Source organism: Neopelma chrysocephalum, unplaced genomic scaffold, assembly GCF_003984885.1.
Source record: "Neopelma chrysocephalum unplaced genomic scaffold, ASM398488v2 Primary Assembly neopelma1_87, whole genome shotgun sequence".
Classification (NCBI taxonomy): Eukaryota; Metazoa; Chordata; class Aves; order Passeriformes; family Pipridae; genus Neopelma; species Neopelma chrysocephalum.
In genome coordinates this window covers 4,705,072-4,732,098 of record NW_020897749.1, presented here as the reverse complement: position 1 = coordinate 4,732,098, position 27,027 = coordinate 4,705,072, and the positions used below count along the sequence as shown (strand labels likewise).

Below are 27,027 nucleotides of genomic sequence, written 5' to 3'. Positions count from 1 at the left end.
GAATTGTAAATTATGGCCACCCAGCAGCAAAAAATCATATACAAATAATGAATCAACTCAGTCAGCCAATAAATCAAATCCATAAAAACTTACCCAAGGGTTCTACAACATACCACCAAGTACTCAGTATAGCTGTACACACATTTATTCTTATTCTAAGACCATATTTTATATACCTATGTGTGTTGTGTATATGAGCGTAAATTTTTGTATGTATAAATCCATATCCATCTGTCTGTGTTAAGAAATATTTTTATATATGTGGGTGATTCATTTACTTTTCACAGAAATGTGCTATGAAATATGAGACAGAATGAAGCAATGAGAGAAATGCTTGAGAAGTCCAAATATAAAGGTGACAGACTTTTTTTTTAAGCTTTCCTTTAGCTCCTAGTTTAGTTCTATTTAAGAAATGAAATCTGGTCTATTGCAAAATAATTCTAAAGCAAACTTTAATCCAAAGGAAAATGAAATTTAGACTACAGAATGAAATACTGACCTCTGTTTGTATAGCCATGGTTTCTGCATATGTGATACCATAAATTTCATCTATTTCAGTCTTTTACAATACAGCATACATGACAATACATTTTATTTAAATGGAGAGTGATGGGTATGTGATATTAACCTATCAGACACGGTCTTTGCTTTAAAAGCATACCACCTAATTATAAATGACAATAAAACAGTAAAGAACAAGCTGAGTACAGGTAATTGTAATTAATAGTGTCACCAAGTAAAATGAAGGTTTTAATTCTTAGTTAAGAAACAAAGAGTTTTCTCATCTTCCTTTAGGTGGTCTAGCATCCCAAAATATCCATAAAATGACTTGCAGCATGGAGTGTAAAGCATGGAATATCAGCAATAGAAGAGAACTTTGCAGTTTCAACAAAGTTGAACAAAAAAAAGAGTATAAATGACTATCCATCTTAAATTTTTATTTAAAAATTTGTATTTTGTTCCAAGCTTTGTGAATCCCCGGCAGTCTTCCCTTTCTATTATAGCACGCTTAAATATCAGACACTAGACATCAAAACATGTTTGGAACAGGTCTTCACCAATGATTAAAGTTTGTTCTTGTTTAACTTCAAAGTTCAGACAGAGGAGTCTGTCCTGCTTTCCGTTCCATTCTCTGGGACCCCAGGAAGGTACATGCTGCCTCCTCCAGATCAAACACACAAAAAATTCTATTTGAGAGTAGTCTGAAACACTCTTTCAAGTGGTCTTCCTGTGCTGTAAATCTGTCATGACAAAGTGCAAGTCAATTGTTCCCCTCTACCTTCAGGCCTATCAGTATTGCAAGACTGTTTTGTTGGTCTGTATGGTAGAGTCTAAAGGACGGTACAAAATGCATAGTAAGATTGCTTTACGTAAAAAGAAAGAGCTTTTAAGGTAGATAAAATGACAATAGACTCAAGCTGCTGCTTCTGGCACCCCTGCCAATCCAGATAGGATACATCAGAGTCAGAATCAGATTCAAGTCCGCTCCTAAGACTCCCTTTCTCACTTTTATGGCCTCATTATTAACGGTTGTAACCACAAGATGATGGATATCTACAAAGGCTTAAGGTTTATCTGTGTCCTGAATTGCTTGGTGACTTCAGAGGCAGCTGAGTTATTCAGCCCTTGCCATTATCACAAGGCATCAAATATCAGAATTACCATATGTGTTTGATACTTCACCCAACAAGATCATGGAAACAGCCAAGATATGTGCAAAATGTCATAAATCAAATTCAGAAAAGAAAAATCCATACTTCAGCATATACAATTTTCAGAAGTTTTAAAATTGTAATGATCCCAAATTGAACTTTCTACAAACATTTGGCTTTTGTTAATCACAAAGGAAGATTTAATTCAAAATAATCCATATTGGCTCACATTAGTCAGAATTAATTTCTGAACAGACAGTTACGTTTATATGACAATATATGAACCAGGAAAATATTTCCCGGGAACGCTTTCACAGCTACAATACAAAACATCTACTATGTAATACTTCCTTTCTTATTGCAAACCAAGATTAAAATCCCATAACTGAAGCATGTGACAACTATCTTCATAGCCTTAAATCTGCTCTACAAAGATCTCAAAAAAAAAAAAAGAAAAAAAAAGGACACACAACACCTCCGAAACTGTTTTTCACAGTGTTATTTACTGAGTACAAAAAACGCACTAAACTCAACGCATGGGCAACACATAAGTCACATTCCATGGGTTACTAAAAAAATATATGGAACTAGCAATCTTTGTGCAACACCCAAAGAAGGCTCAACATAGGAATGACATGTCTGTAATGACAACTACAGCATTTCTGTAAAACTGAAAATTTAACCTCATGTATGAGTCTGCCCTGGATGCACTGGTGCATAGGTAGCTTTCACTGCAATCAGTGATTGAAATCAGAAATAAAAGTGAACTTGAACTGAACTCCATGTCTGGTATGTCTTCATTTCTCTCCCCTTTAGCAAGTCAGATGATTTGAAGTATCAGTTACATAGGAATTTTCTTTTAAGCATCACCACTACTGTGTTATTTACACACCTCCAAGGACAAAATCTCCGACCAGCCAGGGTTAATTTGCCACACAGAATCTCTCAGTTTTTAGTTACGTTACCTAAAGAATCACAAATGTAATATGGAAAAATAATACTAACAAACCACACATTTTAAAACATATTAAAAAATCCTACCTGGTAACCAAAAAAGAAACTACATAACCCAAATCTCCAGAGGAATTTAGCAGCCCGTTTCCTACTGAGAGTACTCATGCTGCAAAAGACAAGCCAAGGTCACTCTGAGGGGCTGTGTTAAAAAGTCTCCATGGATGAGGCCAAGGGTGGTTTTGTATCAGCTCTCCAGGGAGCCCAAAGGCCCATTTACATGACCAGACCCAACTCTGCAGTAACTCTGCACAGTGCAGAGCGTTCCTAAACCCTGCAGACAGCATCAGAGGTGGAGGGAGGAGTACAACTACCATGCCATTTCAGGGGGGTATGGAGTCTGATGGTAATTTTGAGGGCATTTCAGTTCCTAACAGTCATTGTAGGCATTACCCAAGTTGTCTTACTCTTCTAAGGCTGGGGTTAATGTTGTCAGAACAACGACATGGATTTAAGACAACTGTATATCATGGGGTGCATTTCATCAAGAGGAAATTTCCTACTTTCCACTAAGGAAAGAGGAGCTGTGCAGAGCCCGAGTCTTCAACAGCAGAGTCCTAACTTTCAACTTCAAAGTTTAGAAGCATGGATAGATAAAACTTCACCAAAACTTGTAATCTGAAGAAAGATATTTTTCAGAGTGTAGATCTCTCACAGTGACCGCTCTAAAATATGAGCTTTTTCAAGGTCCTTATATAGGGTCTTCTATAGGGAACTGTTCTGACAGGACTCGAGTTACCAAGAGAATTGAAGTAGGAGTTCATAGGTCTTCTTTTACCATGAGCTCCCACAAGAAAATGAAAGGCTTTCAACATGCAAACCCAAGGTTCTCCTAGAGTTAAAAGTACAACTGTGAAACAACAACAAAATGGTCACAGTTTGAGAACAGAGGACAGAAATAGAAATTAATTATTCAAAACTTTTCTCTTGGCATGGTCTGTGCAGTAGGTCATTATTTTCAGCTGTGGCTTCAGTCATTCAGTGACCTTCTGAGATGCAGCAGTTTTGGCTCAGACTCCCACTTGTCTCGAGGAGAAGGCACATCCCCTCTGAGACTGGCTGCCCACTGCTGGCTCCTTGCTGAAGGGGATGCAAATCACAGGCTCCCGGATCCTTCCCGTGACTGCTGCACTTCCTGCACTAAATTGCCTGTGAAAGCTTTCCTCCCTGGAGCTGGCACAGCAGCTTCCCAAGGGAGGAATGAGTTTCTGCGTTCCTCTGGGGATAAACCTGAGCTCTTTATGGCAGAGAACATAAACAGAAAACCAAACTAAGCAAATAAAATTAGTCACAGGTGACAAAAACGCAGTGGATTCTTTCATACATTTCCAAGTTTGTGTTTTGACAGTTTTATATTTTGAGACATATTTGACTTCTCGTTCAAAACATTTTCTTTCAAAACTTTATAATCAAATTTACTTCCAAAGGAGTGTTGGCCCCGTCAAGTAAACACTATGAATAAACAAATATTCTGCAAAACTAACCTTGAAAAAATATAAAATGTTTTCTAACATAACTAAAACCCTACTGATTCTCTGACTTTTGACCAAGATGACATGCCATGGAAATGAGACCACGCTGCAAAAGGAGCATATAAATCTGTGTTAAGTTTCTATTGCATTTATCTTTGACTGAGCCTAAGTAGAACTCTAACTTTTATAGAAGGACTATACTGGTCAGACAAAGTTGTGAAAACATTAAACCTTTCACATCATTTGTGTAACACTGTCAAAAAAAGGAACACATGCACCACAATGATCATATTTCATGAATGGTTAAACACAAAAGTCATATATTAATCTGCCACATTTCACCCTTCCGTCAACAATCACTGCAGCTCTCGTGACTGCAGCACATGCAAATCATAAATCACAGATTTCCTTGTATTTTCTGTGGTCTTCACACAAGCCTTGTGTTACAGGACTGAGGCAAAAGCCTGCAGTCACAGGCAATCACAAGCAAATCTGAGTGTAACCTTCATTTTTGTTGAAGGAACACTGAAAAATCGACTGGGCTAGACATCACAGCTACAGAAATGCTCCTGCTTGGAAGATGCTAGAATTTAAACTTACAAAGAAAAAGGAGAATGTATGCACAGAGAGGTAAAGATCAAATCCCCCAATTGCCCTGGCTCACACAGCAGCCCAGCATCATTACTTTTGTGCTCAACTTTGGATCCTCCAGAGAGACTCGACAGGCAATGAATGACCTGCAGATCTCGGGTCCGTTCACAAATGTTCAGCCCTCTGATGCCACGGGGGATTACACAATACAAGCTGATCTTTAGCAGCAGACAGTGAAGCCAGGAGCTCCTTGGAGTTTCTCTTCCTCATAAAATAAGCCAGCACAGGTTGCAGTCAAGCAGAACAAAGCACACACTGTTCCCATTCTCTACACATACTGGGATCGCTGCTCCCTGATGTTCACATGTTTCTCACTGCCATCCTTTAACCATGATACCCTCACACAGTTGTTGTTTGTGGGCTACTGCAAGGCTGGACACTGGGAAACACGGCTCCAGTGGCAGCAGGAACAGGCTGCCTACCAGTTGGGCTCTTCCCACTGGGCCCTCGCCTTTGGAGCAGCGACCCGCCCATTGCTCAGTGTGTAACTGGAGGTGATTGCCCAGTGAAAAGCCCGAAGGAATGAAGAGACTGAAGCCTGGAAAGCTGTGCCTCTGGCCTTGCCTTGTCTGCTCACGGCTGGGGGCTGCCCGAGCCATTCAGGGGGGGCTCTGGAGCCCTGCTGGGATAATTGCTTCCTTTGCAGTAGTTTCTTGCCATTCTTCTCAGATGCCACAGTGGGGTTTAAACTCCTGGTACAATTTTTGTTGTTTCTAAAAGGGTATGGTAAACTGCGCCAATGGAAAAGGTGGAGAGAGAAATGTGGCTGGAAGGGGGGGAAAAACTGTTCTGGACACTGGACACTAGCTGCTCCACTTTCCCCATCTGTATTTACAAAGCAAAGCAAACAACAGTCTAGCTGGCCAGGTTCTGTGGAAATCAGTGTCTCCTGTTTTCTGATGTTTGTTATTGGTGGAACAGCCTTGCAAAAGTGGCAGAGAAATTGAAATTACTCCACACTTTTTGTTTCATCTTGTGTCTGTGTGCATGCCGTTTTTTTAAATTAGTTCTATCCTAACATAAATAAGAAGCTCTGACGTCTCTGGGTGAGCAGTGTAAAAACACATAATGAATAAGAAGAAATCTTTACAAAAAACTTAGAGTGTTACCTGATCAGATTTCAGTTTGTTTGGTATGAATTAGCTTTTTTATGACAGTGACAGGAAGTTAAAACCTGCATATGCATTCCCACAGTAAACTTTCTTCCCTAAGAACACAGAAAGAGCCTAAACTATGCTTCCAAAACAGATACAAATCCAAATATTGAGTCTGAAGCAAACACTTAACTTTTAAAAACATTACTGTTTCTTTGCCAGCTACTTAGCATGACAAACAGGAAAAAAGGTTGTACTTTTGCTTTTAAAATGTAACATTCTGGTCAAATTTCTCAAAAGCAGATGGCAAAATTTAGGAGTCCTTTGCTGCTGGGGAAGGTGTGTGGTAGTCAACACTTCTGCCTATCAGACGGACATACTGACATGTCCAGGTAGTTGAGTTTGCAATTCCAGTTTCCAAACCTGGTCCCAAATGCTGACCAAAGGTGCTGCCTGTAGCCCATGGCCTGTCAGGATACACCAAGTGCCATCCTGACCCATCAGGGACCATTTACAAAGGGGACATGTAAGAGCTTCCCCCTGCTGAAGCCTCACCAAGGTCTGAACTCACCACTCCTGAGACACTCTATGACTCCAATCAGTGCTCCAAATATGTACAAATATTTATAGGAAAAATATTTTAGACTCTGTGTTGTAAGGAAAAGGATGCAAAAACACACTAAAGATCGCCAGGGAAAATTGGACAGGCATGGAAGACAGTATTTTAAGGACTATGCTGATAGCATTTATGCAAACTAGAGACCTTATCAATAAGCTTCCTGAGTCTTCTTGCCTCCTTTTCCAACACAAACATTAACAGGATCAAACACTGCTGCAATATGTAAACAAAGTACAGTAGGTCACATCACTACCCTGACATCTGCTCCAAGGTATAACTTGATAGAAAATGTTGTTACCAATAAATATCATCCTTGTTCATCTTAGAGGACATAGATCCACTGTTTTCACTTATTTATGTCCAGAAAAGCTAAATAATTGATACTTGCTACCCTTGAAAATTCATTTTTAGTGGAAGACTCTCAACGCGGTTTTCAAACTCTGAAAATAAAGGGGAAAAGTTCTAAAACTCCTTCAGTATGATAAATTAAAAAAGAAATATTCAGCTAACCTAAGACTTCATGAGCTGTGCATTGTCCTTTGCACTGTACTATTAGGGACTATAGTCCCTAATAGTGCTTCATACAGAGTTTTTCTAAGACAGTCATATTGTTGACTTTTGAAAAAAAAAGAAAGCCAAATTCTACTGAAAATGAAAGTCAATCATGACCAGAAAAGTAATAATTTCATTGAATATTTGATAAAGAGGGGGGAAAAATAGTGTTCTTATGATTCTCTTTGCCTTTCAAATAGTTCCAGATTTGACCAAAGTGCTGTAAAATCTTAACTAGTTTTGTCCTTTGATGAGATTCACTTTCGGTGGATTGCAATGAAATACTACATCTTTTTCCAGATCTGAGATTTGGCAAGAAATGTTTGGTAGAATATAACACGAATATTTCTACTATATTTCAGAAGAATGCTTTAATATTCTTAAATATCTGAATATGAAGTTCTGGAAGATCCTATTAGATTCAAAATTTTGTTAAAGACCTGTAAGAACTGAAGTACATATGCTGTATTATTGATATGACTACTAATGGTTTCAAACATGCCTGCAAAGAACAAGCTGACATGCAGGCCTTTTGATGCACTGAATATTAAAATATCATCTTTGCTGTATTTAAAGTTGCCTTTAATAATGTGTTAGATTTTGATCTAGGCTCATTCTGCTCACACAGCAAACTGATTCCATAGCAGAATTGCCTGGAAATTTACCACAAAGGTATTAGTTTATGATCCTAATGGTAACTTGTAGCCCAAACAGCAACTCTGTTCCTGAGACATAAGAGGAGGCAAAAACCAAAGCAGGAAGAGGGATTTAATGAGATGCATACTTCCTTGAGGAGCAAAAGACCAGAAGCTCATTAAGTGGGGATTTGGAAGAAAGAAGGTATACATATGGAATTCCATTGGAAAGAAATTTCATATGCTAAATGAATCAGATAAGCACATAGATATTAGAGTGGCTTGGAGTGTTTCTTTTTCTGTATAATGATGTGGTTAAATAAACAATATTTTTCCTTTTCAGAAACTTCTTTCGTGGCACTGTCAACTACTCTTCAAACAGTTCCACAGGGAAAAACCATTGGATCACACCTAACTGGAGTTAGCCTAATTGTTATGCTATTAAAAGTTTCCAGACAAGCCTAAGAGAAGGAAAATGACATAAATCTAATTGAAAGGAGTGATTTAAGACTTGTTACCTACAAGATAAATCTAACTGAAAGGAGTGATTTAAGGCTTGCTACCTAAAAGACTATTCAAAGTGTTTATAGAGAGGACAAAAAGGGATACAACCCTGTCCCAGTATCATCTCAGCTCTCTCAGCTGAATGTGGACACAGAATAAATTTGCATATCATTTGAATCCTGCAGATAGGTACCTAGGTGTAATGTGTGTAGACTTATTTTAAAGACTGCATTTTGTAACAGGTAAGAAGGAGCGAATACAAAAGTAAAAACTACTAGACTGTGGGCTGCTTGGGATTAAAAGTAATCTCCATCAGCAGAAACAAAAATTCCACTGGCATTCTCCACTGTACCAGAATAAATAGGTCATCTTTACCTTATAAGACTTTTCAACATTAGTGATGTCAATTCCCCAATGTGGAAGTCCTTTGAAACAATATAGGAGATAGAATTAACTGATTTTGATGTCTATTGGTTTCATTATATTTCATGAACACAAAGCTGATGGCCATTAACAGCATCCAGAAGCAGGTCTGGCCAACCAAATGGCCTACATGTTTTACCAGAGGACAATCTTGGAAAAAAATAAAGAACTCTACTAAGAGTACATTTAGAATCACAGAATTGTTAAGACCACTGAGTCCAACCTTTAATATTGTAACACATATGTGGAAAATCTGTGTCAGTGGGCTTCTCTTATAGAAGAGTTCCCTTGGCTACATATCAGTGCCACAGACAAGAAAAATATTTGCAAATACCGTTTTTCAGGTTAGCAAACCAAACTCCATTTAAATTATAACCAGGTAATTATCCAACATGGTACCTTGATAAAAAAATTCCAAATTAACAGAGGGCCCTTAACCTCTCAGTAGCTAGAACTTATCCCACAAAACCAATATTTAATGTTGTCCTTTTGTCTCTCACCACAATTTTTTTTGCACCGTGTAGCAACACAGCACTGTAAGCAACACGTCAGGTATGAATTTGCCAATTTTCAAATTTTAATAGAAAATGCTTCCTCATCTTTTGTCTATAGCCAATAGTTACTGTTTTAGCAATTTAGGAAAAACAGAGATAAATCTGTAAGTTTTAAAATTTCACATCTATTTTAACACAAAATTAGGAAGAAATACAACTCATTCTCCAAAATCAATAAATGTTTTTCTGTGCAAAAGCAACGAGAGACAGACTTCTGTTTAAGTTGTGTGAAACAGTGTAGGTTGATAAAGGCTCCAAAAGCGCAGGTATTCCAGACATCACAAACTGTAATGATGTGTTAACCTTGGTGACAGTCAGAACAGAAGGGTCAAAGGTTCAGCTGGCATCCCTGGGGGTGATCCTTCAAGGTGAATTTGAGACTCATTGACAGAGCAGCACAGTAAAACTGACACTGCAGACTAAGAAATGTATATGTTACAAAGACGAAGAACTGCCTTTTTCTTGAACTGTTTATTCACAGCAGTGGAAGAAATGGCCTTTGTTAAGATGGCTAAAGTAGGGAGAACACGCTTCACTACAGTTGAAATCCTAAAAGTGAACATTTCCAAATATCACCTTCTCTTTTTGAATTGGAAATAACTAGCAAAGCAGGATGACAGGTTGATTTATTCTGGTTGCTCCAGCTGCTCCTGATTTTGCAAATTTTAAAAGTTATCTACCCATGTCCTACTTAAAATGTTCGGATTGCTAAAGTTAAGGTTTCTCCTCCTACTGAAAAACCTGTTACAACCACCTACATTTATTAACCTCAAGAATAACAGATACAACAGACGACCTCTTACACCACCGAAGTGTTCAATTTTAGATGACAAAAGCAGAGTAACAGCTGTCACCTCCAGTTGCATAATTTCTAATATTTGAGAATGACAATGCAAAATATACTGGCAAGACAGATAACACGTGAATTTTCTTAGCAGAAAGTCACCTTAATGACAAATAAGCCAATAAAAACAAGAAGTGAAGCAGTAACAACACTAGCAACAAAAAGCACATGAAAAAGAGGCTTCTCTCTTGCTATAAATTACACTATATACTTTCTTGGAGAGGGTGAAACATTAGTCTCAGGAAAGACAGTGGCAATACTCACAGTGATTTCAGTAATGCCAGAACTTCACACTGAGAGTTCAGGATGTGTGCAAAGTGTACTTCAGTGAAACACATTAACCATAGTCATTGTAAATGAAAACTTCCCAGGATTATAGCCATGCGAAGTACCTACCATATAAACATTCCTAGTTTATTAAAAACCTTTGAGATCCTTGAACACAAGGGACAATAATCTTAAAACCACTTAATTGCTTCAGCATATAACTTGAATGATAAATAGAGGTTTTCTGTACAATCACAGAAAATCTCTGAGTATTTGTAGCTGGGCTAGATCCTGCAGGTATTATACCATCATAAGCACCTAGACATGGCCTGAATATGAAAGTAGAGATATGACTCTACTGTTTTGTCTACCAAAAAAAGAGCCTATTTATGATTTAGGATGTAATAACACTTTGCACTTTGGCTAAGTGGCATAACACAGCTTTGCTGCAATAGTGTCAGGCTGCTTTACATGTATGAATTCAGTCCCACAACTCGTGAAATGCTGAATAAGAAGAACTGAACAACTTCAAGGGTTGCCCAAAATGGCACAGGAAGATTGCAGCAGCCCAGCAATCTGCTTTGCTTAGCTTGCAGACTTTCTACCTCAAGGCAATCTTTCCTTTACTGCACAATAATTTTCTCTGTAGGAAAATGTTTTTGCAGCACGCTGCTAGAAGTCATGTTGCAATGACTGTATAGCCTTATGGTAAAAACAGATCTTTAATTCTATGCAGTGTACAGGTCTGCCAGAGAGCAGAACCGCTCATTTCTGGAATACCTACTAGGCACCATGAAATTGCTTCAACCTGCAGCTCCTGTGGCAACACTTTACCCTGAACAAGCAATTTTTTTCCTATTTGATTTGCATCGGGTCTTACTCCAAGACAAACGCTCAAACTGGGCACCAGAGTTCAAAGAAGTCCTAAGAGACAAAGGATTTCATATATGCAGATCCTGAGAGCAAGATCTGCGGAGTTTGAAATGTGTGGCATGGCAGAGAGAAGCCCAAGCCATCATGTCAACATCTTTCAACAACTAGACATTCTGAATGGCATAGACACTTTGAAAAACAATGATGCAAAACCCCCATAAACTTACAGATCCATCATCATTTTGTTCAAGGAACCAAACTTCACATTTTGTGAGGGAAGGTAAAGTTACCTAAGTATATGCATCTCCATGGCTAGTTTCAAAATTCAATTAATTCCATGTGGCACTAGAAATATTCCAAGACATACACCAGGAAAGCATTTTACTTTCTCATGTTTTACTTTTTTTAACAGCATTATTTTCCCTGCAAAATTAGCGAGTTTTATTCACTCTTAACCTGATTCACTTTTCCCCCTCAATCTCTGTGTAATTTACTTTTCCCCATGCAGCCAGAACCAGGAGGCCTCACAGGGGCAAGCAGACAACTGACAACAGCAGCAGACAGAGGCAAAAGCAAAGCTGCTGAGTTAGAAAAAATAATATGAGTATAAATAGATCCAAGTATAACTAACCACCCACACTTCCATGTTAAATAAAAGAACCATCTTTATGTGACCACTTGCCAAATAGATTCTTGTTAGACAACGATTTTTCAGGAGGAAAAAAAAAATCAATTAATTGCTCAGTGTAGCATGAATATTAGCAAGAATTATTTTACAGCTAGATAAAGAAAGAAAGCAGCTCTTTTTTTTCTTTCCTTTTTAAAGAGGACAACCATAAGAAGGCAGACTTGGTCCTGCATAATATTACACAGGAGTCTGGAATAACACCCTGCAATGTGTGTGCTAGTCCCACACTACTGCACGTGGTGAATATCTAAACTTGGCAGCAAGTAATTGTGAGTATATTATTACCTGGAGAGAGAGAAGTACTCTGTTGGGTTGAGGAAACCCAAGAACTGAAAAATTATTATTTTTGAAGTGCTGTGATTTGGACTAGACTTTTCATATATCCAGAAGCATCACAGGAAACTCAGTAAGGCAAAACTATCCAAACAAAGTGAAATAAGCAAAAGTGAAGTTGACAGAACTTCCAAAAAGTAGACCAAAAAATCAAAGCAAACCAAACAAGAAGCTCTAATCACTTACATCTGTTCAAGGCTCCAAAAACGGGCACTGTTCTTCTCTACTATTTTTATTCCACATTTTTCTTTTGATTATGAGAACATAATATGTGCAAACTCAGCATACAGATTGTTGAGGTTTTATTAAACATGCTTTTAGAGTTAGTGTCATTTTTACTTTACAAAAGTAATTCCTAAAATAAGCATGATACACAATAAAGTCTCAGTTAGCAGTTATCCGATATTTAGATTTTAAGTGACAACATGTGGCTGCTGTGGTGTGCAAGTGACTAGGAATATCAAAAATGCCAAGTACAATCAAATTTATAAGGTCCAATAGAGACTTTCAAGAACAAAAATGTACTTCCCCCCCCAGTCCCTCTCCCATCCCCCCAAATGGAGAGGGTTTCAGTGTTTGGAAAACTGAACACAGCGAGGAGCTGGGTTGCTCTGCTTCACTGTACATACCTGCCACAAATAATACTTTGATTTCTGTAGGATATTTGTGTATTAAAAGGCCTTTCATGCTTTACTAATGGAAATATCTCTCTGTATGACTATAAAGTAAACATAAATACAGTAAAAATAAAGTTAACTGCTCACATGTCCAGGAGTCTGCATGAAAGAACCTTGGAACGCAGAGGATTTGTGCTGCTTTTTTGCACATCTGACCTGTAGGAATCCTAAGTCCCATGACTGAACTCTAAACCTGTTTTCTGCCTGTACACAGGTTGCACACTTCCCTGTGTGAGTCCTAATGTCCGGTGTGACAGATTCATAAAAGCCTCTGAAAGCCTGATGTTTCCAATATTGCTTTGCTTGTCACTGTTTTTGGTCATGCTGAGGAATCAGAGAAAGTATACAGCACAGCAGTCCCTAAGGGAGTGGGGAGAACAGTGTTTCCAGAAATGGATTTTTAACTTGGAGGAGGATATCCACACTCTATATGTAAGATTTCCCTGCAGCTGATGAAGGGAGGGGAAGAGAAGAATTAACTTTATTGTCTGTAATATAAGCAAAGGCTCCTTTCCTGACTGCTTAAAAAAACTAACCAAACAAAAATGTTTCTTTTTCATTAGGAGAATAAAATGAATGAAGAAATAATTTCCCTCCCACATCCTTTTTTCATCTCTCTTGCCCATCCAAAAAAACCCCAACAACGAGACTGTCAGCCAAACAAAACAAAGAATTTACTTTCTCAGCATAATAAATCACCTTTGCTCCTAACCATCCAAATCACAAAAGTCCTACACACCCTGGATAGCTCAAGTAACCTAGTCTGAGATACCAACCACCTGGCTTTTTATTATTTTTTAAGGAAAAGCTTCCCAGATACCATTTCTATAATTTCAGATGGTCCCAGAGGTTCAAAACTCTCAATAAGCTGTTTTAACAAGAAAATCCTGATAGTCTAATGTCTAGGCCTGTGGATGTCTCAAAACTCAGATATCTAACACATACTGTATTTGCTGCAGGCATTTACTTTCTTTTACTATCTAGGTCATCAGTTCATGACTAGGGACAAAAGAAATCCATGGTGAATTTTGACTCAATGAGGAGTTTTCAAATTCCAGTAAGTCCACAGAGTATCTGCAAAAGAACTCCATTCTTCTTCATTTTACTTTTATAATTGAAAGTAGAAACTGGTGTAAAATAAAGCTGACTGTAGAAAAATACATACTTATTTCACATTAAAGTACTTTTCACTACTGCTGGGTGAAACAATAGTGAGAAACCATAGTTATGCATATCTAATGCCCAACTTTTTAAATGGTGAGAAGACAAAAACAGCTGAAGCAAAGCGCGTCACTGATGCAAAAGAACATTTCTGAAAGTTGTGACAGAAACTAAAAGGAACAGATACTGTTGTCTATAGGGTCAAATATGATCAGCAATAACCTGGTTTAAAAAGCCAGCAGTTTAATGACCATAGGCAGCCTTTGAATCTAATTCAATCTAACGCTGAATTATGATGAGTTTTAATTCCAGCACTTTCAGTTACTGTGAAAAAAGTCAATTAATATGATAACCTCACACAGTAGATTGCACTACTACCAGGCATGTTCTTGGGAACACAGGAGGTCAGTTTGATCCTAAATGCAAAATCTAGTCTCTGTGATAGCCAGCACAAGCCCACAGACCCTGGTGTTCTCCTCAGTCCACAGATGTTTGACACTGGGCCACCCTTTTACCCTGTGTCATGATGCTCCTTTCCTTTCCTCTAATTCCACAGACCAACGTTATCCTTTGGAGATGTCTGCTGAGAAGACATATCACAACAAGTATGAACCAATGCACATTTTACCCTATCCAGCAACCTTGCACAGAAGGTTCAGGGTTAATAATGAGCTGTTTAAACCAACTAGAACAACGTTGGGCATTGAGTATGACCCAAATACTTCAGACTAACAGGCTTTTTCCTTGCCATGTTCTTGCAGCAAACATCACGCTGACGGAGAAAGTATCTTGCCCACCAAGTACTTGGGACAGCTGAGCTACAGAGAAAGGTCTTCCACATTGGCCACAACAACCCCCTGCAGTGCTACAGGTTGGGCACAGAGTGGCTGGAGAGCAGCCAGGCAGAGAGGGACCTGGGAGTTTGGATTGACAGGAAGCTGAACATGAGCCCGCAGTGTGCCCAGGTGGCCACAAAGGCCAATGGCATCCTGGCCTGGATCAGGAACAGTGTGGCAACAGGACCAGGGAAGTGATTCTTCCCCTGGACTCAGCGCTGGTGAGTCACACACTCACCTGGAGTGCTGTGTCCAGCTCTGGGTCCCTCAGTTCAGGAAGGATATTGAGGGGCTGGAGCAGGTCCAGAGAAGAGCAACAAGGCTGGTGAAGGGACTTGGGCACAAGTCCTATGAGGAGAGGCTGAGGGAGTTGGGGTTGTTCAGCCTGGAGAAGAGGAGGTTCAGGGGAGACCTCATCACTCTCTACAGCTCCCTGACAGGAGGTTGTAGCCAGGTGGAGGTTGGTCTCTTCTCCCAGGCAGCGATCAGTAAGACAAGAGGGCATGGTCTTAAGCTCTGCCAGGGGAGTTTTAGGTTGGATATTAGGAAGAAATTCTTTACAGAGAGGGTAATCAGGCATTGGAATGGGCTGCCCAGGGAAGTGGTGGATTCTCCGTCCCTGGAGGTTTTTAAGATGAGACTGGATGTGGCACTTAGTGCCATGGTCTGGGAACCACGGTGGAAGTGGATCGAGGGTTGGACTTGATGATCTCGGAGGTCCCTTCCAACCCAGCTGATTCTAAGGGAATGTCCACACAGGCATTTTCAGGCCATTTGGTTTGGCACGTGGAGCCTCCAAGCCAAGGCAAGGCTCATTTTGCCCTCGCCCTCAGTGCAGCAGAAGCTGTGTGGCCACATTAGCCCCGTGCCGTGCTGGAGCGACCGAGCCTGTCTCTCAGCAGGGCTTATTAGCTCAGGCTCGGCGCCACATTAACTGCTGCCATATGGCTTCTGGTCGGCTCAAAGAGCGAGCTGAGCGAGCTCACATCTGCCTGACAAAGTCTGCAGAGCTGTGCTCTTTAGAATGGCAAACCCGAAATAAAAGCTGCGAGGGGAGAATCTTGTAATAGGTTAGGATTTTCAACCCACATTTACTTCGGTGCCTGCTCGTAGAAATGCAAGCTCTCGCTATTAAACGGCTGTGGTCAGGCTTGGAAACTGCTCGTGGATGTGCTGGAGATGAGAAGTTTTGTTTCAAAGAGCTAAGCCTGAAAAATGAAGTGAGTATGGTAAGGCTCCAAACAGGATGGAAGAAGCGAAAGAGGAAAATGAATACAAAAATAAAAGTCTGTCTGATATTTTCTCCTCTTTATGTTAGCCCAGACTATTAGATTTTTTTACAGCCTTCCAAGATGAGCATGGTCCTCTGTAGGAGAAGGTAGCGTTTTTCACGGTTCAGCCAAAACCTCCACAAACAATGTACAAAATGATGCAACAAATGCTAATGAAAGATTAATGTACCAATGAAAAGAGCGTGGATAAGCCTATGATAATTTAAAAAAATGACATGGGAAGGAGCAGTGTAGCAGAAGATACCCTGAGAACTCTTTTGTCTGAACAGAGTGGTTGTGCAGATGTGGAAACTTGACTGGTTTAGATATGGCAGGGTGAGAGGCAGGCATGCAGTCAGAACTGAGGAGAGAGATAGGAAAGGTGTCCTGATGATAAGGCAGAGGACAGTACAAGTACATGCCAAGATCAGAACAGAAAAAAAGAGAGAAATGATCCAGAAGACACAAAGATTTGTGGAATCTGGAGAGCAGAGAGATTTCAGCAGGAGCAACAGGGACCCTGAAACAGAGCTTTAAGCGTGAACACAGAAAAACAATGTCACATTTTGGAAAAACTAAGGGGGAGAAACAGCAAGATTTAGAGCCATTCTCACTATCCTCTGGGACAGCTGTGTGGTTCCAAATTATTTTTCACAATCTTTTGCATTTTTTCCCCCTTGGGGTGCCAAGTTAACTCACAGCAGCTCCAGCTGTGTCACCAGGGGAAACAATATTAATAACAGAAGAAATATAAAACATTAACAAAAACTACTCCTGATCCTCAAGGAAGCCAGCATTGTAGGGATCAGGAGATGAAGGAAAAAGAGAGGTGAAGTGCGAAGCCAACCCTCCCAGGGAGTGAGAAAAAGAGACAGAATAAAGAAAAAGGACTCAGAAGAAAGGAAATTGCTGGGGGGGGCAGCAAATACATATTGAGAATCAGAAATAAAAATACACTTCTCTTTCTAACCCTCCAGGGGCATATAGGAAATTGCTGCTTGCCCTTTAATCTGCCCCAAAAAAGAAAAACAATTAAAATGAAATAAAACCCTGAAGTATAAGTCCTTGCTCCCCACCTTCCCCTCACCCCCATTGCTTTGTGTTCTGTGCACTCAGGCCATGATCCTTCATGCAGTGTTGCCATTAGAATTATATCTTCAGGAATATGCATTCTTTTGCTGTGTATCTAAAATACATAACTTTGGGAAATTAAGAATTTTAGAGATTAACAACCGACAAATAAATGAAAAAGAGAGGAGGCCAGAAAAGAGAAATGAAGAAGAAAGAAATATGGATAAACATCTTGAATTAATTTGGAGCAGCACCATAACAGTATGGTTTCTGTCAGGAGCATTGCTGCTGTAACGGGTTAAGACTGTCACTCCGCACAGCACACACCAACAAATTCAATCAGTTTTTGTTTTCATTCTCTTGATTCACCTCCCCATTGCAATTTTTCCCACTGCAATTTAACTGCGGAAAGAAAGACCCGTATCCTAAACAGGCAATTAGTTTCTGCTTTTTCCACTGTTCCCTCCAGTAGAAACAACCCTTTCTCTTCCTTTCTAACTGACAGGCATAGCAATATCTTCCATTTCTTTCTTCTTCCTTCTCATGATCGAGGTCACATTGGGATCACCTATGTAGTTTTAAACTTGCCAAAGCACGATGACGCTATGAGTGGTCTCCACCAAGAAGAATGAATGTAGTTCTCTTTGACAATTCATTAACAAAAAATTTGGGGCAAATAAATAAAACATCTTCCTCGGGATGGTACCATTCAGGAGGTTTTCCTGTCACAGCAGAAGATCAGAGGCTTTTTCTTTTTTCACGTTTTGTAAAAAACATTTTCATCACTCACACGTAAAAACAGCATTGTGTAAGATGTAATAAATGCTTTGCACTTGTGATACTATTTGAGGGCTGGGAAACGAAATGGGAATTGAGAATTTAAGTTACAACCTATCTAAAATAAGAGTGTAAGTCATTCAAAACTGCTGATGTCACATGACAGCCACACAAAAAAGGAATGAAAACCTGTATGCATTATTCATCCTGTAACTTTGATCTTTAAAGCTAAGAAACTTGAACAAGGAAAGATAAATGGCTTCTCAAGCTTTTTCTTTTAAAAATCAAATGAGGATGATTCAGGATAAATGAGAGATAAGAGTTAATACGAAAGAGGGGGAAATTGCAATCACAGTGCTGCACCGGAGTTTCAATGAAAAGGCGTCGCTTTTTGTATTCAATTACAAAGAATTTTTTCTTTAGGTACCAGCATCCTTTTTCATGTATATGTAAAAGATTTTACCTATTAAAATTTCATGTTTATGTCTAGGTTTTTTCTTCTATTACCTACACCATGACTTGATGTGAACAATTAGGCAGCTTTCTGAAGCATGGGCTACTAGTGGTCATGGGGCAGGAACAGATGCAGCTCTGAAACTCTGACCTCCAAACCTGGCTCAAACATCAGTTTGCTCTGGAGCTTATGCAGAATGTGTATACATTCTCCCCTGGGAAAGTATTGATAATTACAGGCACTCTGACTGCATCCTGATTTTATTGAGGCTTAGTCAATTATGCAGGCATGGCAGCTAAACTACAAGACAAATTGAGAGACAGATCCAAAAGCACACAGAGGTTGCCCTGTCTAGATGGGAGATCTGCAAAATCCTCTTTGAACGCTCTGCGCTCCTGACAGTCTGTAATTACTGCCAGTTTTTGCCTAAAGATATGCTCAAAGGCCCCACTATCTTGGTTAGATTACTGATGTCAGCATCTTATATACAGGCAATTGCATTTGGGATTCACAAAGAAGACGGAGCAGTAAGGCAGCTCCTTGAGGGAGGCTCTGAGCAAGCCTAACGCAGACAGACACCCCCATGTCCGTCACAAATCATGGCACACCAGCCATTTGCATCCACAGCAGAGCCAGATGAGGAATGCCTTTACATCCCAGCATACTACAGCAGTTTGCTTATCCAAGCCTCCAAATTGGTACCTCCACACGAGCAGATACCACTAATCAGATGACAGAGTCAGACAGGCTGGATGGACGCAAGCACACGTGGTGAGATGGAGGAAACGGATGGAGAATCAGGTCAAAATTTAATGGCAGTGGTGTGTGGGAGGAAGGCAGTGGGAACACCATTTGAAAAGTAGTGGGAGGTTTCTGGAGTACAACAGGAAGACGGGTGAGAAGTGAATGAAGGCACACTGGATTCACAGGCTTACAAGCAACCACTATTCACTGTGATTACTGTGAGTGCCTGAGCAAGTCATTGCTAATGGTACTCACAGTCACTGCCACTCCTGCCGATTGTATCCAGACACGATACATTTGGACAGACCAAACCTAGTGATTACAGCAGTCAGCAGAAACTACACTGATTGCACTTCCTCCTCAGCCCGAGGGAATGCAAACTCACAGCTTTTGGCACCAAGGTGACACATGTGGCTACACCCTAATGACACTGTGCTGCCACACAAAAAAGATGGCTAGACCGATGGGGCTGGGAGCAGAGTTGTTCCTGGAGAGGGTAACTAGAAGCCTGGAGTCCTGGCCTAGATCCTCACTCCGAGCAATGAGTGGGTCTATGAACTTCACAGATGCCAAATGGGTAAACACCACGAGGGGCTGGAAACAGATCCAGGACCTTCCCCATCCCGGGGAGCTCCCTTCTCTCTCACTCACAGACATAACCTTGCATCTCCTTTCTCCACCATGTCTCAGCTCCAAGAGGAGCATCACACAGCCTCTCCTAGCACAGACAGATCACTTCAGATATTGAAAAATACATTTGAGCTTTACATTGCCCACAGTGAGAAATTAGAGCTATTCACTGGACTGCAATAAGGAACTCTTTTTTAGCTGTCTATATTACAGGAGGGATTCTTGATTCCACGGTAATCCCAGGAGAAAAGTTAAGTAGATGAGCACAAAATCACACTAGTTCTGCTCTGTCCTCATGATAACTGTTTTTCAATTCAATAAATTAAGTGAAAGGTAAGCATTTGCTTCACAGGCAAGACCATCATTCCCGCTTCATTTGTAATATATGGAGAGGGATTAGCCACATCAAGCATATGCTTTCATACTGTGGTGTAAAGAACACACATGAGAAAAATCATGTTTAGCTCCAATGCACTGAGAAAACTGTTTACAGACAACACATTCAAGAGCTGAAGAAAAACCTTTTTGATGATAATTCTTCATCAGACATGTGTGCACTGAAGAGCCTACACTGAGTCTCACTTGTGCTAACACTGAGCACTACTGGGAGAGCTGTGCTGAAATAAAAGGTCTGTTTCTATAATCCCCATCACAGATAGATGTGCCTATACCCTAACTCTCACTTCTTATTTGTTCCATTCACTAGTTTATAACCTGAAAGACATGCACATTTATTTCTCCTCAAAGCACATTTATTTGCCCTACAAATGGACCAAAACCATGCAAAGACTACTTTGATTTTTATTATCTCACCTATATAAACATATTGATTTCCTTAACCCTACCCAGGACAAAATAATATTTTCTTTTTATTGCATTCCCAAGGAAGTCGTGCCTTAACTTGTATCTTATTTATCTGCTATTTATCCACATATTTTGCTTTAAACCCTCTGCCAGGAACCAAGTTTCCGCCTCTGTTTCTCTAGCCCCCTTAATACTCAGTCTGTGAAGTCCAGTTCTGCTGACTCACAGATCAAGTGTCATCGCAGATGAGAAAAAAGCTTCCATATATTAAAAATAAGGTTGCTTATTTGAAGAAAGTATATATATGAATCAAAAAAGAGATGTCAAGCATCATTCCCTATTCAAAAAAGTACAATCTTAATGTTTATTTTAAATCTCTTGTTAGAAAGGAAAGCATTAATATGAAATGCTTCAAACAGCCTTTGACAGAGAACTCTTAAAATTGCAATGAGTCAAAGATCAACAGGCCTTTAAGAATTAAAAGAACTGGAAATGCTTTAGAAGTGGAGCCATCCAAGTTTTTTCATTGATTAAAGGCCCACTGGTATTACATACGTATTGAACACCAACACATACAGTTTCACATTTCCTGATCTGGTAATTTCATGGCTTAAAAAGAGGAAAGTAACACAAGTAAATTGTATTGTAGAAATTTACTGCCACTCAGTCAATTAAAATTTTATCATCAAATGAATGTAGGTGTTTGTTTTAAATACAGACACGTAAATGAGAAAAAAATAATAAAAGGTTGATTTAATGAAAAAATTAAATCTGTCACTTAAACTCCAGCAATTCATCCCTATTTCAGCTTTTGTACCCTTTTAATCTTTTATGTTCCTATTGCTAAACTGAAATAGAAATGCCTTAAAGGAGATAAGTGAACAGAAATGGAATAATTCCAAGTCAGGTTTCAAAATTAATATTTTTTTCCCATCTGCCCTTTAGCAAGTCGTCCATTCCAGCTCCCAATCTCCTGAACCCTCCCAGCCATTAGCAAGATAATACAGAAGGTTACTGCAAAGCTGTAAAGAGGTACATCTGAATGTATATTTATCCACTTGGCAAGATCCTGCTCCAGCTGTAAGAGGATGCAAATCTGCATTACAATGTAGCTTCAGTCTCTCACCTGTGTGAGAAAGCACCCGTGATATTAATAGTGCTGCTTAAGACCATGCCAGGCAAATATGAAATAAATGGATGCAGTTGAGCTGAGCTATGGCAGCACTGCTAATTTACACCTCTGAAAACACTCACTTGGGTACATGAAACAAATGTATATCTACACCTGCATCGAAACTCTTTTTCATTTCTTTTTTTTTATAGGAGGAGAAACTAGTAACACAGCATAACTCTACCAGATGTCAGGGTAAAAGAATACTGTGTAGGTGAATATTTGATACAATCATCAGAAAAGAAAAGCAAACTGAGGGGCTTTATTTCATCCTAAGAACAGTTTTTAAGAGTACAGGTGGCACTGCCAGTCAGTGATAGCTACTTTTGTTGTGGGTATGTCTTTGTTCCAGCAGCTGGGAGAGCAGTTTTCATGTATAACAAAAGAAATGTACTTAATAGGAAACACCTGAAAATCCTTCAAGAGAATAAACGATAGCAATAGAAAATGCAAGTTTAGAAGGCACTTCCTGGGGGAAAAAAAAAAAAGAAGGTAGCACTAGAATCTTCTCTTTATCTCAGGTCAATTGACTTGTCACGGTGGGAAGGAGATTTGAAAAGGAAATTGCGAGTTCTTAGCAAGTATGATTGGAAGAATTGAGTTAATAGCCAGCAATCAGTATAGGTTTGGTAGGGTACTTAAAAATTTAAATGTATGCATATGCCACAACTGCAGAACGCCTGAGCTTTGTCTTGTTTGCAAAAAACAAATGGAATAACAGGAAATTTAAATCTCAAACAAAAATGGTAATTTTTTACTCAGGTTGCTGGGGTTTAAGTGTACTTCCATTATACATTTCCCTCCTTTCAGTATATAATTGAGACATATAAATGGTATGTGCCTCTGATCTTGTTTTACGCTTGCAAACCTTCCAGTACCAACAGGATCCTACGTGTGTGTGCTTTCGGAGGATACAGTTTCTCACCATATGGGAAGATGTTTTGTATCACCACACTGGCAGCATACAAATGGTTTTTGAACTCCCTTTTTTGCTGCCATTTCTGTAAGACATTTAGGTTCATTAGCTTATTGTTTCACATGTCAAACACTAAAAAATGGACAGTTTTCTGATTTGAGATGCTGCTTTATCTTGAATAATCGTGCACTTCATTCAGCAAGTACAGATACAAATGAGTATGACAACAGCACTAATTAGAAAACAGCTTAATTGGAGATGGCAGGATAAGCCATCATCCCTCTAAAGAAATGTGTCTATATCCTCAACCCCTTTTCAGCCTTTCTCATACAACACCCAATTTTTCTGCATGTATTATTTTCAAAGGAATTGCAAAAGAAGGTCTCACTGAGACTACTACTCTTTCCAACCGAAGAAGGCAGATATTATAGGTTGCAGAAATTTGTAGGTGGATAAAAGGTAAGAAAATTATAGGACAGTGATGAACATAATGAATTTCATTTCCACAAGCTTCTAATTCCTCTGAGGAAGAGAAGAACATAGGTTTTGCATGGGCCTCTTTAACAAACGAATCCATACCCTGCAATGAAGTAGTATGAGATGAGAGGATACATTCCAAGCTAAATGCAAACTAGCCCTTGCCTGTGAGGCATGGAAAGAACACATCCTCTAAAGTACAGCACAGCGGGATGCCCACATGCTCAAGAGCCCAGTAATTTTAGATTGGTTGATTTTTGTGTTGTTTGCAGAACTTTTTATACTTACTGTAATTCTCTCATCTTTGTCATCTAGAGGGGTCCCATCTTTCTTCCACGATATAGTCGGCTCTGGGTGACCTCTTGGGGGCTGACATTCCATCACTGCAGGTTCACCCACAGCTACCATTACATCCGATGGATTTTGTCTGAAGTCATCCCGTAGAACTGAAAGAATAAAGAAAACGAAGCAAAAAATTACCCAACAATACACCAACAGTACAGAAAAGTGTTTTGTTTTGGCCTTTAATGCTGCCTGTTGTCAGTGCACTTCATATGAATGAACACATCAGTTAAGGAACATCATTTAACACCTACAGATGGTCTCTGGTACTTCCACACAGTAACACAGAAAACCCATGTGCAACTCTTATTTAACTTCCAACATACAAGCCAAGTGACAAGAAAGCTAGAGAGGGACTTTTTATAAGAGCATGTAGTGATGGAAAAAGGGGCAATAGCTTTGAACTGAAAGAGGACAGGTTCAGATTCAGTACTGGGAAGAAATTCATTACTGGGAAGGTGGTGAGGTGCTGGAACAAGTTGCCCAAAGAGGTTGTGGATGCCCCATCTGTGGCAGTGTTCAAAGCCAGATTGCATGGGGGTCTGAACAACCTAGACTAGTGGAAGGTGTCCCTGCTCATGGTAGGGGGGTTGGAACTAGATGATCTTTAAGGTCTCTTCAAAGCCAAACCATTCTATGATTCCTCTCACAGTTGAAGATGGCACAATTTCTTCTGCTCAGGTGACTTCGAGATAAGCATTGCAGAGATTCCTTTGTGTCCCTTTTTTCTCTGAGATACAAGGTCAGCCTGCCAATAACTCAAAGGTTTGAGGTTAAAGAGTGGTAGCTGGCCTTATGAATTGCATCCATCCCTGAATTTTTGGCAAAAATGAATACACTAACCAAAACTCCCAGTTCTCTGATGACACTACAAGACACTAAACATTTGTCCAGCCTTAGGCAAACTCATCTTTGCAATTTGGCTTGTGTCTTTTTCAAGGAGAAATATTAACAATCTTTACTGATCTCTGGGAGCCATGGCTTAGCCTAAGCCACGACCACATCCTTTAATTGGAAGAAGTCAAGTTTGCTACCTTTACATAGGTTTTTATTTTTGCTACATTACTAGAATTTGTTCTTTCTCATCATTTTGCCAAGCCCAGGCCTAGGAAACTCTAGTTTCTTCCAATGACTCACTATGAATTTTATCAATAGCTGTGTGGTTATTTTTCTTTTTGGGAGAGGAGACATCATACTGTGCTCAGCAGACCACTACACAGGGACACAGTTTAACAGAATAAAGGCATTCCTAAGTCTTGCCAAGAAAGTGGCATTAGGTTTAATATAAAAATAACTCAGATGATAACAAATCTAACATCCCAGTTCTCTCTGCTGCTGTTACTCCATACATGCTGAAAAAGGATAAGGTAATGGGAAAGCACATTACAACCAAAGGACTCTTAAGATTTTTAGAAAGCTGTATGTCATTCTTGCTACTGTGTCAACAGTAAATAGTGCCAAGAATCTGCAGCAAAAAAATATATCCCCCAAGCCATGGACCACAGATATATGGACATTCACCACTGAATAGAGGTTTGGTTGTTAATGCTGCTTCAAAGTGAGGTGTGATTTACTGTCAGCTGTTAAGGAATGTGGTTGTGCTTAGGGATTGGCAGGTACAGCACTACCACCAAAACATTCCTCTCTGTAAGGTCTTTCATGCTGTTAAGACCTCTGAAAATGGTCAGAAGGCAAATGGGTCATCTCCTTTGGGCCAGAGGTACGCATTTTCCTCACACCTGATTTCTGCAATGCCATCTCATCCAAAATGAAGGAGGGGAGAAAAAAATTATTTGTAGTTATTTGTCTTGGAGGATTACTGGCAAATAGCCCTGTCAATAATCAGTAGGACTGTCTTTGATTTTTTCTTTTCAAGTACACATTCCTTACATTCTGTCCCCTACCATTTAGTAGCTACAGTCACGGGCCTGTGTCTCCAGTTTGGCTCACTGGAATATAATACACAACAGGGAAAGTTCCACATTGATATAGAAATGTAGACAGGAATCAAAAGCAATAAATAAAAAATATCTTGCCACTATTATAGGAAAAAGACACAATTTCTGGAAGTAATGAAGAACATCTGTGTACCAACAAGAGTTAAATATAGTAGAGATCTCACCAGACATCTTCAGAATTTACTAACCCCTTTCCATACTAAAGCACTGACATTTAAAATATTTCAGTTCAATGACTGAAATTTCTGGATGCCCTGGAACCGGGAGATACTAATGCACTGAAAAAGGATAATCAAGGGTGAAACGTCTGTATCACTTTAATAATACAAACTAATAAAACAGAATGATAGGACCTAGTGAAGAAATGATAGGATATTTTTGGTTGAAAGGGACTTCTGGAGGTCATCTAGTCTACATCAACGAGATGCTATTGGATGAACATGTTCTCTTGGACAGACAAGGTCTCTTAAACAGATCTAGGGTATACAGTTCATTAAAAACAAAACCAACCCAAGAAACAGCACAACAAATAAAACATGTACCTACTGCTTCCTATACAAAAGCCTGAGAAAGCATGCTCCATCTAAGGACAAAGAATTTCTCTCTCTTAAAAGCAAAACTCATGGATATTTTCCTAATATGAACCTGGGGAAAACTCAAAATATTTTCAGCTATAATATCAATTTATGTTACATCTAGAGGAAAGAGTATGTTTTCAAAGAGGAGAATGATGTCACTTTAAGTTATTCAGAAAGGTAAGCCAAAAGACCAGCCCTTTAGCTCCCCTTCTGCTTTCAAGAAGACTTTATTAACTTTAACCCACATTCTCTTACATCTTCCTTACTATATTCCCCTACATACTGATGCATCAAAACTGGATTCTTCAAATTATTTTTAGTTATGGAAGCATTAAAATACTATTCACATACACTGAAAACTTTATATATCCTTATTCCATTTATACTGAATATGGCATTAATAACCAGATGTAATTTCTGGTGTTCCCAAGCAACCCTCAAGCCACCCAGGCACAGTAAATCACATAGCATAAGTGGCTAAGTTGACACTGCTTCTACTGAAGTCAAAGATTTTTTTTCTATTTACTTTAATACTTTAGAGACTTGATCTGGCTTCGAACAACTGGTCATAATATTACTTCTTTTTTTTTTTTCTTCCACTTCTCCAAACTAAAGAATATTAAAGAAGAAGGAACAGAAGTTGCCCTAAGTTACGAAAAAAACCCCATATATCCAGTTCCCTTTGCCAACAGCACATGAAAGTGCAGAAGAGTTTATTTGCTACGCCACAGTTCTATTGCAACACAATAAAAGGGGTGTTTTGACCATGAGTAAGAAGCCTCTTATTACTGCTGAAGTTTGTATCACCTGGATAAATCTAAGAGACATACAAAAAAAGCACCCTTAAGTTTAAAAAAATGAAATCAAGCGATCTTAATAAACCATAACTGCTTTTCAAGTCTGAGAGACACCATAAATCTAAGAGGAAAGCACCTAGATGACTTTAGCACCTCTGAAGCAACCAAGTCCAGTGCTTGCATAATAAAAA

At 39.3% G+C, this 27,027-nt stretch overlaps 1 protein-coding gene across 7 annotated transcripts in view; it reads right to left on the bottom strand.

The window, feature by feature from the left end:
- ROBO1 (roundabout guidance receptor 1) overlaps nt 1-27,027 on the bottom strand; it is a 713,456-nt gene that overhangs the window by 89,613 nt on the left and 596,816 nt on the right. For all 7 annotated transcript variants that reach the window (XM_027692614.1, XM_027692617.1, XM_027692616.1 and 4 more), the window contains one exon: nt 23,450-23,607. In XM_027692614.1, the coding sequence (XP_027548415.1) occupies nt 23,450-23,607 (158 nt within the window). The remainder of the gene's footprint in view (nt 1-23,449; nt 23,608-27,027) is intronic.